The sequence below is a fragment of the Sardina pilchardus genome, unplaced genomic scaffold, assembly GCF_963854185.1.
Source record: "Sardina pilchardus unplaced genomic scaffold, fSarPil1.1 HAP1_SCAFFOLD_159, whole genome shotgun sequence".
Lineage (NCBI taxonomy): Eukaryota > Metazoa > Chordata > Actinopteri > Clupeiformes > Clupeidae > Sardina > Sardina pilchardus.
Window position 1 is genome coordinate 2,554 of NW_026910968.1, and position 15,364 is coordinate 17,917.

Here is a 15,364-nt window from a genome sequence, read left to right on the forward strand (position 1 = left end):
TTGGTTGTCGCTGATCAGGGATCAGGGATCCATGGCCATTACCTACAGGTAGTCCCTATCTGGAAGATGGTCTATCCAACGTATAAAGGGAAGGTTGCATTTGCCAGCCTATTACTTAGGCAGGTGTTCTCCTGTGTGTCTCTTATACACATTGTACTGTAGACAAACCTTTACTCTGTGCAGAATGATGTAAATGTATTCCTCTGAACTGTATATAGAATGGAATGGAGCCTTTCATTGGCATCAAAAAAGGAAGAGGGAGTCACTCCCATATGTATAGATCAGGGAGGATTGCACTGCCCACTGGCCTTAGTGCACTGAAAAACAAGGCTGATGCAAAAATGACAACTGCCCTGACCAAACATGAGTGAAGTGCAGTAAGTGTGATGTTCACCTGGCTGGGCTTCACCACAAAATAAATGTCTGGTTGAGTTTCACCAGTGATATGAAAAGCAACAAGGGACCCATCTAGCACACAGGTGAAGAGACGTTTTATGACTTGAATCAACATGGTATATACTCAAAATTCATCATGCACGGACAATTTTTTTTGCATTTTTGTTTGTTTAGTTTAGAAAGATCCTGAAATTAAATTAATCAAGTGATTTCCAATTAAATATGTCCATGAATAATTAATCCATTTATCGTTAATGAATTGGTTTTTACATTGACAAATCGTGAAAAATTATATAAATGGGACATAGTCATTTATAAATGACGGTACCCCAAAATAAAGGTCAGAGGTCAATTTTTGAAAGTGAGCTCGGGAAATTTATTTTAGGCCTAGATAGACTTAAAATCAAAGGTGTTTGCATTTTTTTCATTGATATTCTTAATAAGTCCCATAGAGGGTTAAAGCCAGATTAGAGCGGTCACGTGGTTAGTGGGTAGCCTCAGTAGTTCCCTTGGTCCCTGGTTTACTACGGGATTGACAGCAGCGATCGCATTAATATTTACAGTAAATACTCAATGAAAATTACTATAAACTGCATTTCCACATACATATATTACTCAATGAAAATGCATTATTATGCACACGACCATAAGTCATGTAGAAAAGTCTTATTATAACACCTGAGATATTCATTCATTCTCAATGAGAATAGTTCCTTTCAACGACCATGACATACCGGATGTGCCGCCATTGTTTGTACACGGGAGTCAATATCGCAACTTTGAGATATCGATGGCTTTGGGGTGTCCTAAGCTCAATTAGTGGCTTAGCGAGGTAGGCTATGTTGCGCTCAAAGCCAGGGTATGCTGTCATACGAAAGTGGATTTGTTTTAGCGTCGCTGTATCACCATGGCATCTTATGCTCGCAACCAAACCTGGTCGGGAGCAGGTTATGTGCTAACTTATAGCTCAAATCGTGAAAAATCACCGCCCTCTGACTAATCCTACTGACTACTCACCAATCAATTATCTTGAAAAACGAAGTCATCTCACGTGTGAGAATCTACTGGAGCAGCTCCGCCTCTTCAAACATTTTGAAACTCGAAGGCGCTTTTAACTATGTTGCATGCAGATATATCGCTACTATGGACATGCATACCATACAATAGGCTATCTGATGAACATCGATTTTTTGATGTTACAGGTTAGACACTAAAAAAAGACCACCCTAGATTTCGCTACCGCTCATAAATGCGGAAGTAATCGTTGTTTAACCTAGGCTGTTGTCCTGGAAAAAATTGTCCACTATGCGAATCCATTATCACTAATTACTACTTAACACTTAACTATATACTAAATAGCACTCTGGAACAAAGCGTTCGTAGGAGACAATACAGACACGAGACTTCTGTAGACTGTTGATCTTTATTCCCCATATTGCAATGATATTACAGCGAAAACAAAGTTTCAGGCTGATAGTCAAGACAATAGGGAGAAGGTGAGGTGTCATCCGCTGGCCATCCTGATGAACGTCCTACCAGTGATGGCGGGGGTCTAATCTTATATACCTGAAACACATTTCTTGGCGTCCCCGGTCGCATCACCCCATATTCTTTTAGCCAATCAGCGTATAATAAAGTTTATACAATTTTTTTGTGTTTTCTTTGCTTTTGATATGTCAGTGGGATGATATAGATTCTCTCTTGGCAACTCCCTTCTTGACATCTCTATTATGGATGATTGTTGCAAAGTGGCCCGAATTAGGTGTGTGGCGAGTTGTCTGATGCCTAGGACAGTGTGCCTCACATTGTCCTGTCTCGGACCCTGCCAGCGGATGACACCTCCTCTCCCTTGACCATGAGGATCAGCCCTAATATGGCGTTTCATCCCATATCATTCTTTGGTTTGTTTAGATGATCAGTTAAGTTAGTCTAGAAGAAAGCACATTCAGCCAAAATAGATGCCAATGCTGATGCTGGTGTTTGCAGAAAAATGTCAGACACAGGAACACATAAGAACATATGCAGTAGGCCCCATGTTAAAGCCTATGAACCACACTAAGATCAAGGGCAGTAGGCCCAATGTTAAAGCTTATGAACCATGAATGCATCCTGTGAATTCTGACTAAAACATCACATAATCTGAAAACCACCACACTGTCCATAGAGCTCGTAAGTCACGCCCCGATTTTTCCCCCTCCGTTTTCCCCATGGGACCTTAAGCATCAATCTTTTAACATGAGAGGGGATAGATATCTTCTTTTCCCAGTCCTTGTATGACCTGCATTACATATGCTGATTTAGGAACTAAATATGAAATGTTAATGCAAAAATATTGTCCAGTTAAATGCTGTTAAAATAACGTTTGGATAACAGACTACATTTGTCGCATAAGTCACCTCACTGTCATTGTCCCTCCAAATTTCAACACTATCTTTGCAAGCAAGATCGCTAATGTTAGTTTGTGCTAAACTCAGTATGCCTGTTTGTTTTGCTCCTCAGTGGTTCCTGAAAGACCAAAATAGCAGGAGTAGCTGGATAAAACTTATCAGGTGGGAGATATGTGCACATGAAATGAACAATATGAACTTATAGTTGACTTAGCTGCTAACTCGATTAGCAGCTAACAATCGTCAACAGCTAATGGCCGTGATGCTCTGTTCCCGCACCTTGACGTTGAGAGGTGACGTTGCTGTAGTTTGTTAAGTGCTCCCTCAAATATCTTATCAGTATCAAACTTCTTCCCGCTAGATTGTTACGTTATCGGTACTAAACATTCTATAAAAATGTCAGGAACAGCATATGGGTCATTCCGTGTCAAATCAGATAAGATTGTTGCTGCACCGTCTCAGATTTTGTTCAAACTTTGTGTATATCATCAATGGGTCCTAAAACCAAGGTCTGTGAAATATTTCTGTGGAAATCATCTGTCTTCATATCTTTTTTAGACCTTGAAATTCTTTCATTTTTACAGCTTGAAAAACACATGCCATGTCTGGGCATTAATATCTTGACAAATATGTTCCCTAGCCTCCCCAAATTGTCTAGGGTGGAAGATCAACTCATAGTAAGCATGTGTAAACAATTTAAAGTCTGTACTAAATGTCTCTTGACACTCGAAAGGGCCCTCAATTTTGGAAAAACGTGCATTAAGTGTGATATTTAGGGTATTAAAAAAACTGTTTATCTTTTTCACTTGGTATCAGTCACCATTTCCTCTTCAAATACGGCAGTTAATTAATGTTTTCCCACAATTTGAAGTCTCCACAACAAATAACCATGACAATAATAACAATAAAACAAGGCATGTTTGTATTTTGTGTTATTTTCATGTATATACATGAATATCAATATAAACTTTTTATTTTCTCTTCATTCTTGCCAATGTTGTTATGGTATTATTTGTATTGTTTTTAGTCACTTCATTTTTGTGTTATTTTTTGTTCTGTTTATTATTTCATATGTTAAGCACTTTGAAACTATGTTTAGAAAAGCGCTCTATAAATAAAGATTATTATTATTATTATTATTATTATTATTATGTGGGGTAGGTAGTAGGATCATGAAAATCTATGTGGAAATAGAAAAGTATATGGACATGTCGTAACGTGCTGATTCCCAGGTGCAGCATCCAACGGTGTAGACCAGGGGTACTCAATTAGAAACTCAAAAGGTCCACTCCCCAAATTTGTAATCTTTCCAGGGTCCGGAACAGTGCATTTCGAAAATTAGAAAAAAGTAGGCTAAATAAAAAGGCAGTAAATAAAAGGTTTGTGGATAATTCTGCTTTGTTTCATAATGACGTTTCAAGTTTCTACTTTTGACAAGTGCAACTGTCTCATTACCTCCGCCAGTTATGTTTTCATCAGGGTTTGTTTGTTAGGCTACCTCCGTCAATTAAGGAGGTTATGTTTTCTGTCTGTCTGTTTGTTTGTTAGCAAGATAACTTGTTTCTTAAGGAAGAAACAATTACATTTTGAGAGTGATCAGGATCACCATTTGGAATCCAGGAGGCGCTTGGCGAAGGTCTGCGCTCTTGGAGTGCTAGTTAGAGATTAAACACATTGGTTTCGTTCGTGCTCCCCGCATGCAGCAATGCATATTTGCCAGTCCTGACGTTGGCTACTCTGTCTGAACTCACGATTTTCGGAAACCAACTTTCGCTTTTTGTCAATTTTGGAGCACACCGTGATATTTGCTTGGCTTGCTAAAGAAACAAATACCGCTCGTAAATCGTTGTTTTAGGCTTACGCTAGCTTTCTGGTGGTGTCCTGTGGGTGAGCCCAATGGAATGGACCGATAGGCCACTCGCAGACGCTCGCAGCTACAAGAGTTGTCATAGTGATGTAAGTTATTCAACCACTGATAGGACATTAGGATTGGGCGCGAGCTACAGTAGATGAGTGATCGGAAACACAGGTAGAAATATCAAACCAATGAAATCTCGCTTGGATCACTATGAAAAAAAAAAATCTCGATTTTTGCTCGGTCCGGATGTCACTACGTTTGGGTCCGGATCCGGATCGGAGTCCGCCTATTGAGTACCCCTGGTGTAGACAGTAATTGCATTACCAATAGCGGCAGGCTCAAACACACCTGGCTCCATCGGAAACACACGAGCGTACAGAGAGCCTTTCCTGCACGTAGCCTATTGTGGGCTGCAAGAAGCACTTGCACATGTGCGTCTGTTTTGTTATCCTCGTTCGCATGCCGAATTTTTTTCTCGCAAATGTAAGTGAGTCTTGTTTGTAGAAATAGGCTACTTCTTTCCGCCACAAATTTCAAACTGCCGTTACAAGTTCATCTGTGTTGGAGGCGGATGTCATATGCCTTGATTGTGATTGGCCAAATCAATTAAACGTGACAGGCCAAATGTAGCCTACTACTTTCTAACAGGGCGATAGAGAGAGGTAGCGAAGAGAGAAGACGGAAATCTTCTTGTCTCTCCCTAGTGCCCGGGATATCACCGGGCACTAGGGATGCACCGATCCGACTTTTTTAGTCTCGATACCGATACCGATGCCTGGGCTCTGCGTATCGGTCGATATCCGATACCGATCCGATATCATTGTTAATTTATAAACTGTATACCTCACCATGTGGAAAAGACTTAAGGCATCAGGCTTGACTAAAACATTCTTTCCCTAACTAAACATTACTTTCCTAAGAAAAAATCTAACAAAATAACACTTGCATATAAAGGTAATGTATTATTATTATTATTATCATCATCATCATCATCATTATTGATTATATTACTAGTTTAAATGTATTAAAAATAAACAGTTGTGCACCAGCAGCAACGTGGAACAGCATTCAAATTCAAGTTCACAGTTATTACTAAATAATAAATCTAACTAGCTGACATGAAACTCAACATATGCTTAATTTTCTCCCATCAAAACAATTTTGCAGATAAAAATCCCATATTAGTGACATACATTGAAACACCCCTGCCAAAATGGTGTCACCCGCAAAACCCTCTTACTCATAGTGGTAGGGTCCCTCAGTTTCTCCACGATAAACTAATTAGTTCACACGGAGTTTGAATGGTGGTAAACGGTACTTGGAGTTGTAAGTTTTATCAGTTTTAACAGCCAACTTGAACATTTGCATGTCTTGATACCAAGAACAGTTTATACAAATATGAAAATGACAATGTTTTTAGTTTGAGTAGCCTATTTTGTGTTGACTGTTACACATTAAACGTGTTGCCTAAATGCAACAAAACGCATGAAGATCGTAATTAATCTATGATAAATGGTGGTTAGTGTAGATATTATTTTGATCCCATGACATACACTTGGTATCTGTATTTATCCCATCCGTGAATTTAAACACTCGGAGCACACAGTGAGGTGAGGCACACTCTAACCCGCAGCAGTGAGCTGTTTGCTACAGCGGCGCTAAATGGCTGGTTGCGCATCATGGCTCAGCCTTTTTTAAAAACAAAATAAAATTTGGATCGGCCCATGCCATGGATCTGCTCATTTTTTCCGATCCCCGATCCAGCTATTTTGTTCATATCGGGGCCGATATCCGATCCAAATATCGGATCCGTGCATCCCTACCGGGCACCCTCTTGAATCTTAAAGAGGTACCCATAGTCTACTAGATTCTGCAAAAAAAAAAACTTTAACCGACAAAACCAGGTCTGACCCCATGACTGCCTGACCATTAGGTAAGTAATGGCCACAGGAACTTGGGTTTGAACATGGAAAGGAGAGGTAAAAATTGATTGTCTGTTCAGCTCAGATATCAACAACGTTTCATAAAACCAAATAGCATATTACTTTACTTCCCTTCATTTTCGGTGTGTCTGAGGTTTAAGACATGGGGATATACAGTACTGTATTATTTCTCTTCTTGTAAATACAATATTATACTATTGCTGTGTCCAGAATAGAAAGACAGTGTTTGGGTGCAGCAAAGCATCAAGGGATGTCCAAATCAAATATTAGTATAAAAAGCTGCCTTCAAAGAAACATTGAAGGCAGCGTAGATGTATCCATCATGCTTACAGTATGAGCAGTTGTTGATAACTGGCAACAGCTGAAAGATTTGAATATCTGCAACAATTTCACAACATTTCTACAACAATTTCAGGAACTTTCAGGCTCCTCCAACTGCTTCAGCAGCCCTTGCTAATTCTGCTCCTGCTTCATCTGCTGCTCCTGCTTCACCTTCAACTTCTTCAGCTTCTTCTGCTTTACATGCTTTTTCTGCTTCATCTGTGGCTCCTGCTCCATCTGTGGCTCCTGCTCCATATGTGGCTCCTGCTTCATCTGTGGCTCCTGCTCCATCTGCTCCCAAAACTCCTGCCACTTCTGCTTCCACCGCTCCACCTGCTTTTGCCACTGCTTCATCAGCTCCTTTCTCTGCTCCTGGAAATGCTGCACCAGCTGGTCCTGCTGCTTGTTTGTCACCTGCCACTGGTCTTTCCACTTTACCTTCAGCTCCGACAGATTCTGCTGAGTTTGCTTCTGTGATGATTTTCGAAGCTCCTGCAGTTTCTGCATCTCCTGCATCTGCTGCTTCAGTAGGTCATCAAATGTATAAAGATTCATACATATGTTACCATACAGTTGTTCACACTCCTGGATCCGAGTCCTTGTGCAGTCCTTTCCACTCAACAGATCGTCTATGTTGTCCTTCTTTTCAAACATGTACTCATATGTTTGTTCAATATCCTATGAAAAGGAAAAGAGTATGTATACAGTATAACCATGGTATGGAGGCTTACAATAGATTACAACAATTTATTAAACACAGATCACAACTCCATTCACAGCAAACGGTAACCTCCTTCAGAGAACTGCTAGCACAAGATGTCAACCAATGGGAAGTCTTCTTCTGAGGACGTCATCGCTCGAAACCAATTACTCATCTAGGGGAATATTTTTGCATTTGAATATTTGTTTTAAAAGTCGGCGACTAAATTTCCAAAATCGGGAGGAAATCATGGGAGTTGTACTGGAATCGCAGCGCGCTCCCATCAACTAAATCGTTTAGTGTAAGGTGCCAATCTTAGCCGTTTTAAGTCCGTCGAAGGCAGTCTTTTTCTAGTTTTGCCGTTACGACCAGGGCTGTACACTGTGAGCAGCTTGTCGCAAATGCGAGTAAATATATATTAGTGCTAATTGAAAATATGAAATGGGAGCACAGGTGCGAGTACTGAATTCAACCCTTTATTCACATTTTGCTCCTAAAAATCCACACCAAGAGGATCAAAGTATAGGCTAGTACAATTTTCGCGCATCTGTATACAAATTTAATAGTTGACAACTCTAACGCTCCTGGCTGGAAACTCACGCTTTCAGCATCAACCTCGCTGTCTCTCACACACGCAAGAAATGTCACTCCAAAACCATTATTTTTCTTCAATCTGTTCGTTATCAGTTGGTGACTGATGATAAGAATGTTGTCTATATAGCCTACAATTACCGTGTTCCTTTCAAATATTATTATTATCACGGTTGATAAACACGGTGTGGAAACCGTGTTAGCTTCACCCCAGCCTGCATTTGACATAGGCCTGGTTGACTTCTATAAAAGAAATCCGACTGATTCTGTTGTCTAAATGATGGATTTAACCACGATTTGGTGTAGGCTACACCTGCTTTAAAAAGGCGGAACATTTTCATTGCAAATGTGCGCATCATATAGCCACTCTGCGTCTTTGTATGGAGGTTACGTTCACATTAAATCCATTCCACTAACGTTATCAGGAGAATACGTAACGTTTTATTTTGAGCTCTGGTTGTCACTCATTGGATATAACAGATATAGCCTACCAAACTCCAAGACGAGTCATGGTAGAGTAAGTTAAGCACCCCGCCAATTAAACATGACCAAGGAAAAAGTGACAACTCACGATGCCATGCCATGGTAGGCTAAATCAAGTTAACGTTACTGGACAGTGGACACTCATCTTTTCTATTACACCAGAAATATTTGTCTTTACCTTTGTTAGTTTTTTGAACATTTAAGTTATTTAATGAAAACATGATGTATCCTTGAACTATGCTTGACTCTTTTCCTAAAACCGAATGAAACCTAATTATGTTCACGTACATCTAAAAGTGACAGGCACTCAATTAGACCTACACACCACCCCTGTAATATCATTAAAGACAAGTGAAATCAATATGAAGTATTCAGTTTACTGAATATTTTAAGCTATAAGTAATTATGCAGATCCTAAAATGCTATAAATTGTTAACAAAATGTATACAAATTCTGAATTCAAAATATGAAATAGAAACAAGACAAGCCATTTTCTGTGTGTGTAGGGTTTGAGCAGAGACTATGATTGCCACTGCTGTGAATGATCTGTATCCTGCTTAAGGCAAGAAGGTTTTCAAGGAAATTTCATAGTGCTCCTAATTTTTTTTCTGTGCTCCTAAACTTTTTCATTTAGGAGCACCTGTGACCTCCGTTCAGCTGCTACTATTCGAGATACAGAGCTGTTCGGACCAATCACATTGTCAGGGCGGGCTTTACGTGATGATTGACAGATGAACAGCAGTGAGGTTCACGGCTGCATGCGTCCTCGTTCGACGAGCTGGGTGTGAGACCGTGTTGGCTTAGGTTGATTTTGATTGCAACAGAAACGCTATGGCTATGAATGAATAATTTGTTCATGCAGTTTGGCCTTTCGTTTCTCTTAGCTATTGAAACGGAGGTTTTATCAAGGATTCACACAACTATTTCTTAACTAACACTTAGACCAGTGGTCGGCAATAGGCGGCCCGCGGGCCAGATGCGGCCCGCAAGCAAAAAACATCTGGCCCGTGAGATCTTTTGAACCAGAGAATGAAAAAAAAAAAAAAACTTTTTAAAAATCTGACTGCCAGTCTCAAACATGCTCTTTATTTTGAAACGTAACTTTCCAGAACAGAAGAATTTCAATCAATCTAAATGCTTAGATATTTGTTTCATCTGAATAGGCTACGAGTGAAGAAGCACGCAGCGAGGTGCAGCGTGAACGCACAACAAGCAAAAACAAATGAAGTCAGTGGACAGCGCTCGCTGGTTCTCAAATTCCAAGCTAGTCCCTAAAACACATGTTGTCATTCAAACAACGGACATAGGCTTATGGTGATAATTAAAACACGACTTCTTTTAAACAGGCCTGACATCAAACAGGCAATTTACGCACATAGAACTGTGAAAAGTAGCCTAAAACACGAGTTTCAAACATTAATAGCGTGCGTGTGATTTAGGAACGCAACCTTTAAATTAGCATGCTTAGTTTCGTGGTGCCGTCTTGTAGCCTACTCTTTGCATGCAGAGACACCCTCGTTAGTAGTTGTTACAGATCAGGCATGTGGGCTTTGCATTAATACAATTAGGGAGGATGAAGGCATAGTTCTCTGTCCATTCATCATTAAAGATCCTGTTTTCGCTGTTAACTTTTCTCTTCTCTTCTTTATTTTTTAAAGACACAGGCATATAATAGCGCCCCCAATGACCAGTCGACAAATTTAACCTACATCAGCCTGCTTGAATGTCTCTGCTCTGTCATTTCAAGAGCGCCTATCATTTTTACCTCCTCCGATATTAATTAATTATATTAGCCATCGTTTTGGTTGTGAACTTGTGGCCCGCTATGTAATGGCTCGGAAAATATCTGGCCCGAGGCCAAACTTAATTGCCGACCCCTGACTTAGACCAACGTGGATATGTGGGAAAACTTCAGTTTCACTATCACCAAGTTAAAACAGCATGTTTGGGTGATGTTGTTCGCGTTTGTTTAAAAATGTCTGTTTGCTCGTTGGGTTAACGACACACTTCCCCAGCTGTTCATTGCATACAGTTTGAAGGAATTATTTTTAAAAACGAGGGAGGATGTTCTCCATATAGCCTACCCTGCCACATATTTCATTGTCTTAGATTTCGCAGATACTGACAGCCAATAACTTGTTATGTTTTTTTTTTTTGTTTTGTTTTTTTTAAAGATATTTTTTGGGCTTTTTTTCGCCTTTAATCAGATAGGACAGTGTAGGGTGACAGGAAACGAGTGGGAGAGAGAGTAGGGTGGGATCCGGAAAGGACCACGGGGCGGGAATCGAACCCGGGTCGCCGGCGTGCGGTGCAGGTGCCCAAGCCAGTCACGCCACGACTGGGGCCAATAACTTGTTATGTTTGATTTGGGCTATCCAATGAGTGCAGAGCTACCCGTCCCCCGTTTATCGCGTTTAGCCCCTTCCTTCAGTTGCAGCGTCCCGCTTTGCTAACGCTGGTTTTGAGCTAACACATTTCTACGGTAACATCAGTCTGACATCAACAACAGTCTTACTCACTCCACCGCACACCCGAGACAAGTCAATTAAATCGTCGGACTATGTCCGTGTTGATAGAATAATTTTAGAAATAAAACTAACCTTGCAACTCAATGATTTATTACATTTTGAGGGACTAGTTTCTCAATATCAATCTGCCACTGCCATACAGGGAGCAAAGTAGGCTATTGCAATGCGATGCAAGGTTCGTTTTATTTCTAACATGGTTCTATCAACACTAGGCATGTGCATCGATAGTCTGATGTTAAAATGTATTTGTTTCGGGTGTTCTGTGGAGTGTTTTCAGTGGCAGGCTGGATGTTACCGTTGACTTGCGTTATCTTGGCACCAGATTAGCACGAGATGAACGCTGCAACTCATAGGAAGGGCAGAAATTCACTGAAAATGGTCTTCACCAACCTATATCACCCAGACTGAGTTGGAAATGAGGTCCTATGTCCAAAATTCCGAACTATTGCTTTAAGGTGCGAAACTGCCCGGGCACTTTGTGAGCCATGACTTGTCCATCTGTGAGAGGGATGCCACGGCCACAGGGGGTAGGGCAGCATCAGAATTCATCCATGTTTTTCCTTTTCGAGAAATTTGATGTCTTGAAAACCTTTTTTCCTTTGGGATTGTTGCCACTGTTTTGTAGGCACTGCCTTATACTGTATAGTGTAAATCATGCAAACATATTTCCCTAGACAAATGATTGGTAATTGGTCCAGGTCAATCGGATCATCAGAGATGAACTTCCCATTGGTTAATGTTGAGTGGACTTGACTGCAAGAGAACTAATTCATTAGACATATACTGTAATAAACCTTCACTTTGTTAGCATTGCATGTGAACAGAATGAGGTCTTTCTTGCTGAGGGGCTCTATGCTAGGGTTCTCCATGGTGTCTGTTGCTGTTCAGTTTTAGTCTTAGCATCTTTCACATACGTCAAGGCTCAATTCTTCTGGTTGCATCATCATATTTTTTGTAATTTAGTTGTTCATAGATGTTCTTATCCAGGAGCAAATGCATGCTCGTGTACACAGTGGATTACAGTGGTTCCTATCAACTCACCACATTCTGGCATTCCACATGGAAGACCAGATCCCAAACCAGCTAGACCACCACCAACCCAATGTCATGTCATGCAAATTAGTTTTTTCTTCCGGAGTGTCTATTTGCACCCCTGGTACAAATAGCCTTGGCCACACAACTGAGCCATTTACACCCTGTGACGTAACAACAAAAACATTGTGCTTGCGTGCTAACCCTGGCAGGACTATCTTGGCAGGAGATGGCCTACCTAAGTCCTAAATCTAACCATTTAGGATTATTAAAACAATATTTTAGATGGGAAAGTGGTGCTAAATTTCCATAAACTTTGTTCAATGAACGGGCAAAATGGTCCGTTTGTAAGAAAAATCAAGAAATACGATCTTTTAGTATGTTTACCGTTACCTAGCAACCACCTTTAAACATTAGCAGTCTCACAATTTAATCTAATGGGGTCTAGTGTAGTGGAGATGTGGTCGGATTACTACTCTGTGATCCAGGGTTCGAATCTCAGTTGAAGCATGCCTTTTTTTTTTGCATGGCAAAGTATGAACTTAGATGATGTTACCTCGCGGCAAATAAGAGTTTGTGCTTTTTGAACCTGTCAAAGATTGACTAGTTTTATTTCAGTTATGAGTACAGTTGAGTGGAAGTAGGCTTCAGTAGTTGTGAGTAGAAAGGTTTCTTGGTGTTTTGAGCCCCCAAGGCGCTGGGGTTAGGCATGGGTTAAGGTTATGGTTAGGGTTAGGAGTAGGATTAAGTGTCTTTAGGTCAACAGTGGCAGCGCTGCCTGGAAGACAACTGAAAACTTTGATCAAGCTACCACATGACCACTCATCAGCCTAATATTTGTATAATCACCATAGCCTACATTGTAAGTAACCCAGACATGGCGAAACAGCTACAAACTGTTAAATACTAAATTACTGTAAAGCTGGTAAATACACAGGCCTGACAGTGTACATGGATGTTAGACATCGGGTGTAAATAGCATTGTTGATTATAGACACTATTTACACCCGGGTGTAAATAGTAGCCTAATGTTGATTATTTGCACCTGGGCAATATCTGCAGATGCAACAGCCACTAAAGCAACTTACTGTATTTAATCATATCTTACCTTTTTAAAGTTCCCGGTCTTAAAATCATGTTTTTCCTCCTGGTGTTCAGGTTCCACCAGTGTGTGTTTCTGAAGTGCTGGAACTGTGTAGTGCTGCCTGACATGAGTTTCACAGAAGGATGCAGAGCAGGTCAGACAGGACTTCACAGCTCTGAGTTTCTTCTCAGTGCAGAAATCACAAGCCACGTCTCCAGGACTAGCGTAGCAGTTAGCAGGAGGAACAGGACTGAAGTGCTGGAGCTTCTGGACCACCTCTGCTAAAATGGAGTTTGTGTTAAGTGCAGGACAGGAGCTGTATGGCTGTGAGCACTGGGGACAGGCATAGTGTCCTGCATGGTTAGGCTGGGCCCAGCATGAGGTGATGCACTGCCTGCAGTAACTGTGTCCACAGGGGATGGAGACGGGGTTCTTCAGCATGTCTGCACACACAGAGCACCTGAAGTGGTCCTCTGTTAACAGGCTATCCAACAGAAATAAAACACATTTGTGTCAATACAATATGCAAGACTGTAAGATTCAATATTATTCACATAGGGTGTTTTCAGGCCGGCCAGAATGGTGCCGGTGCTGGTTCCCGCACCAATTACACTGTGAACCAGAGTACTTACAGGTGAATGGCCCACGTTCACGCTATTTAAGTGAACCACTGCGTCATCGACAGGGGCTGTTGAATTGCCACAAGACGGCCATACGAAAGCGGATGTCACGGCAAGGAAGCTGTCACAGCAAGCACACACATTTTCTTTGTTTATTTTGCTGTGTATGACCCGGATGAACCTGCTGACGTGTACCTTTCATTGGCCGCGTTTCCCAAACACGTTAAGAAGCTCTTAACGCCAAGATCTTCTTTGGAGCGCTCTTAAGAACGCTGTGAAAGAAAAATGTGTTTCCCAGAGTCGCTCTTAGCTTCAGAAGATCTTTCACTAAGAAGGAAACGTAAGATCAAGCTGACCCACTCTTAACAGCCTCCTTAGCGATCAAATGCTCAGTGATCATAACCTGCCGCTAGGGGCACCTAGATTTCTAGGCTTTAGTGATCAAGCTGTGTCAGGGAAATGTATCCTCCACTTTTTTAAACAATAAAAAAATTTTCAATGTTGCAATGCACTCGTGGCTGTGGACCACTGGCGCAAGAAACATAGACTTAAAAAAATAATATTGAATTACACGTTTAAGTTTTCAACACATCTGCATATGAGTTTATAATACTTCACATACAAAAAACATCAACAGCCCTGTGGCATTCCACGGATAAAGGAAATTAAATGTAATTGAACGAAGAACCTAATCCAATGAGGCTTCACCCGCTACAGTACTCTGTACTGGCGTTGCCAAAGTCTGCGATGTAAAAGTCCGGTTTACATTAATGCATATGTGCACCCCACTCGCAGGCCACATGGGCTGGAGGGTTACATCTTCTCGGATATTAATAAAGTAGACTGGCCTACATCACATGCCTACTACCACACTATCTATAAGAGAGATGGGATGTGTCGTGCATGAGTTAATATATGAATGGTCTGAGCTAATAAAAAATAGACCTAGGCTATATTGATAATCACCCTGTTTTATCAGTTAGTTTGAGTTTTTTGGCAAACGTAAGGAGCCGCAACCACACAGCCCAGCCCAGGCTCTCTCTCCCTCTCCCTCTCTCTCTCGTGCGGTGCGCGCTCAATGGACACCCGCCCCTCGACATGCACATTCACAATCGTGAAATGACGCATAGAAGACAACTAGCTACATTAGCCTATAATTAATTTCGGGTAGCATCATAGCGTAGGCTACTGCACAAATTTGATTCAAACTCTTGCATTCAAGTTGACTGATCATCTCAATGTTTTCCAACTAAGACTCAAAAGGGCCTGTCCCAAGGAGAAAAAGTATTAGCCTACCTTGCAACTTAAACACACGTGGGGAAACTGAACAGTCCAACCAGTAGACTACTGTATAATAAGCTAGCCAACTATGCTACTTTGTTTACAATTTGAGGCTTCAAGCCGACAGCTGAATTAAAGAG

The 15,364-nt window shown here is 41.0% G+C and overlaps 1 protein-coding gene across 3 annotated transcripts in view; it reads right to left on the reverse strand.

Annotated features, from left to right (window-relative positions):
• Nucleotides 1–1,806: 1,806 nt before the first annotated feature.
• LOC134075074 (E3 ubiquitin/ISG15 ligase TRIM25-like) overlaps nucleotides 1,807–15,364 on the reverse strand; it is a 44,029-nt gene continuing 30,471 nt past the window's right edge. For all 3 annotated transcript variants that reach the window (XM_062530536.1, XM_062530535.1, XM_062530537.1), the window contains 2 exons: nucleotides 13,348–13,807; nucleotides 1,807–7,583 (listed from right to left, as the gene is read on the reverse strand). In XM_062530536.1, the coding sequence (XP_062386520.1) occupies nucleotides 7,038–7,583; nucleotides 13,348–13,807 (1,006 nt within the window). In that variant the 3' untranslated portion in view covers nucleotides 1,807–7,037. The remainder of the gene's footprint in view (nucleotides 7,584–13,347; nucleotides 13,808–15,364) is intronic.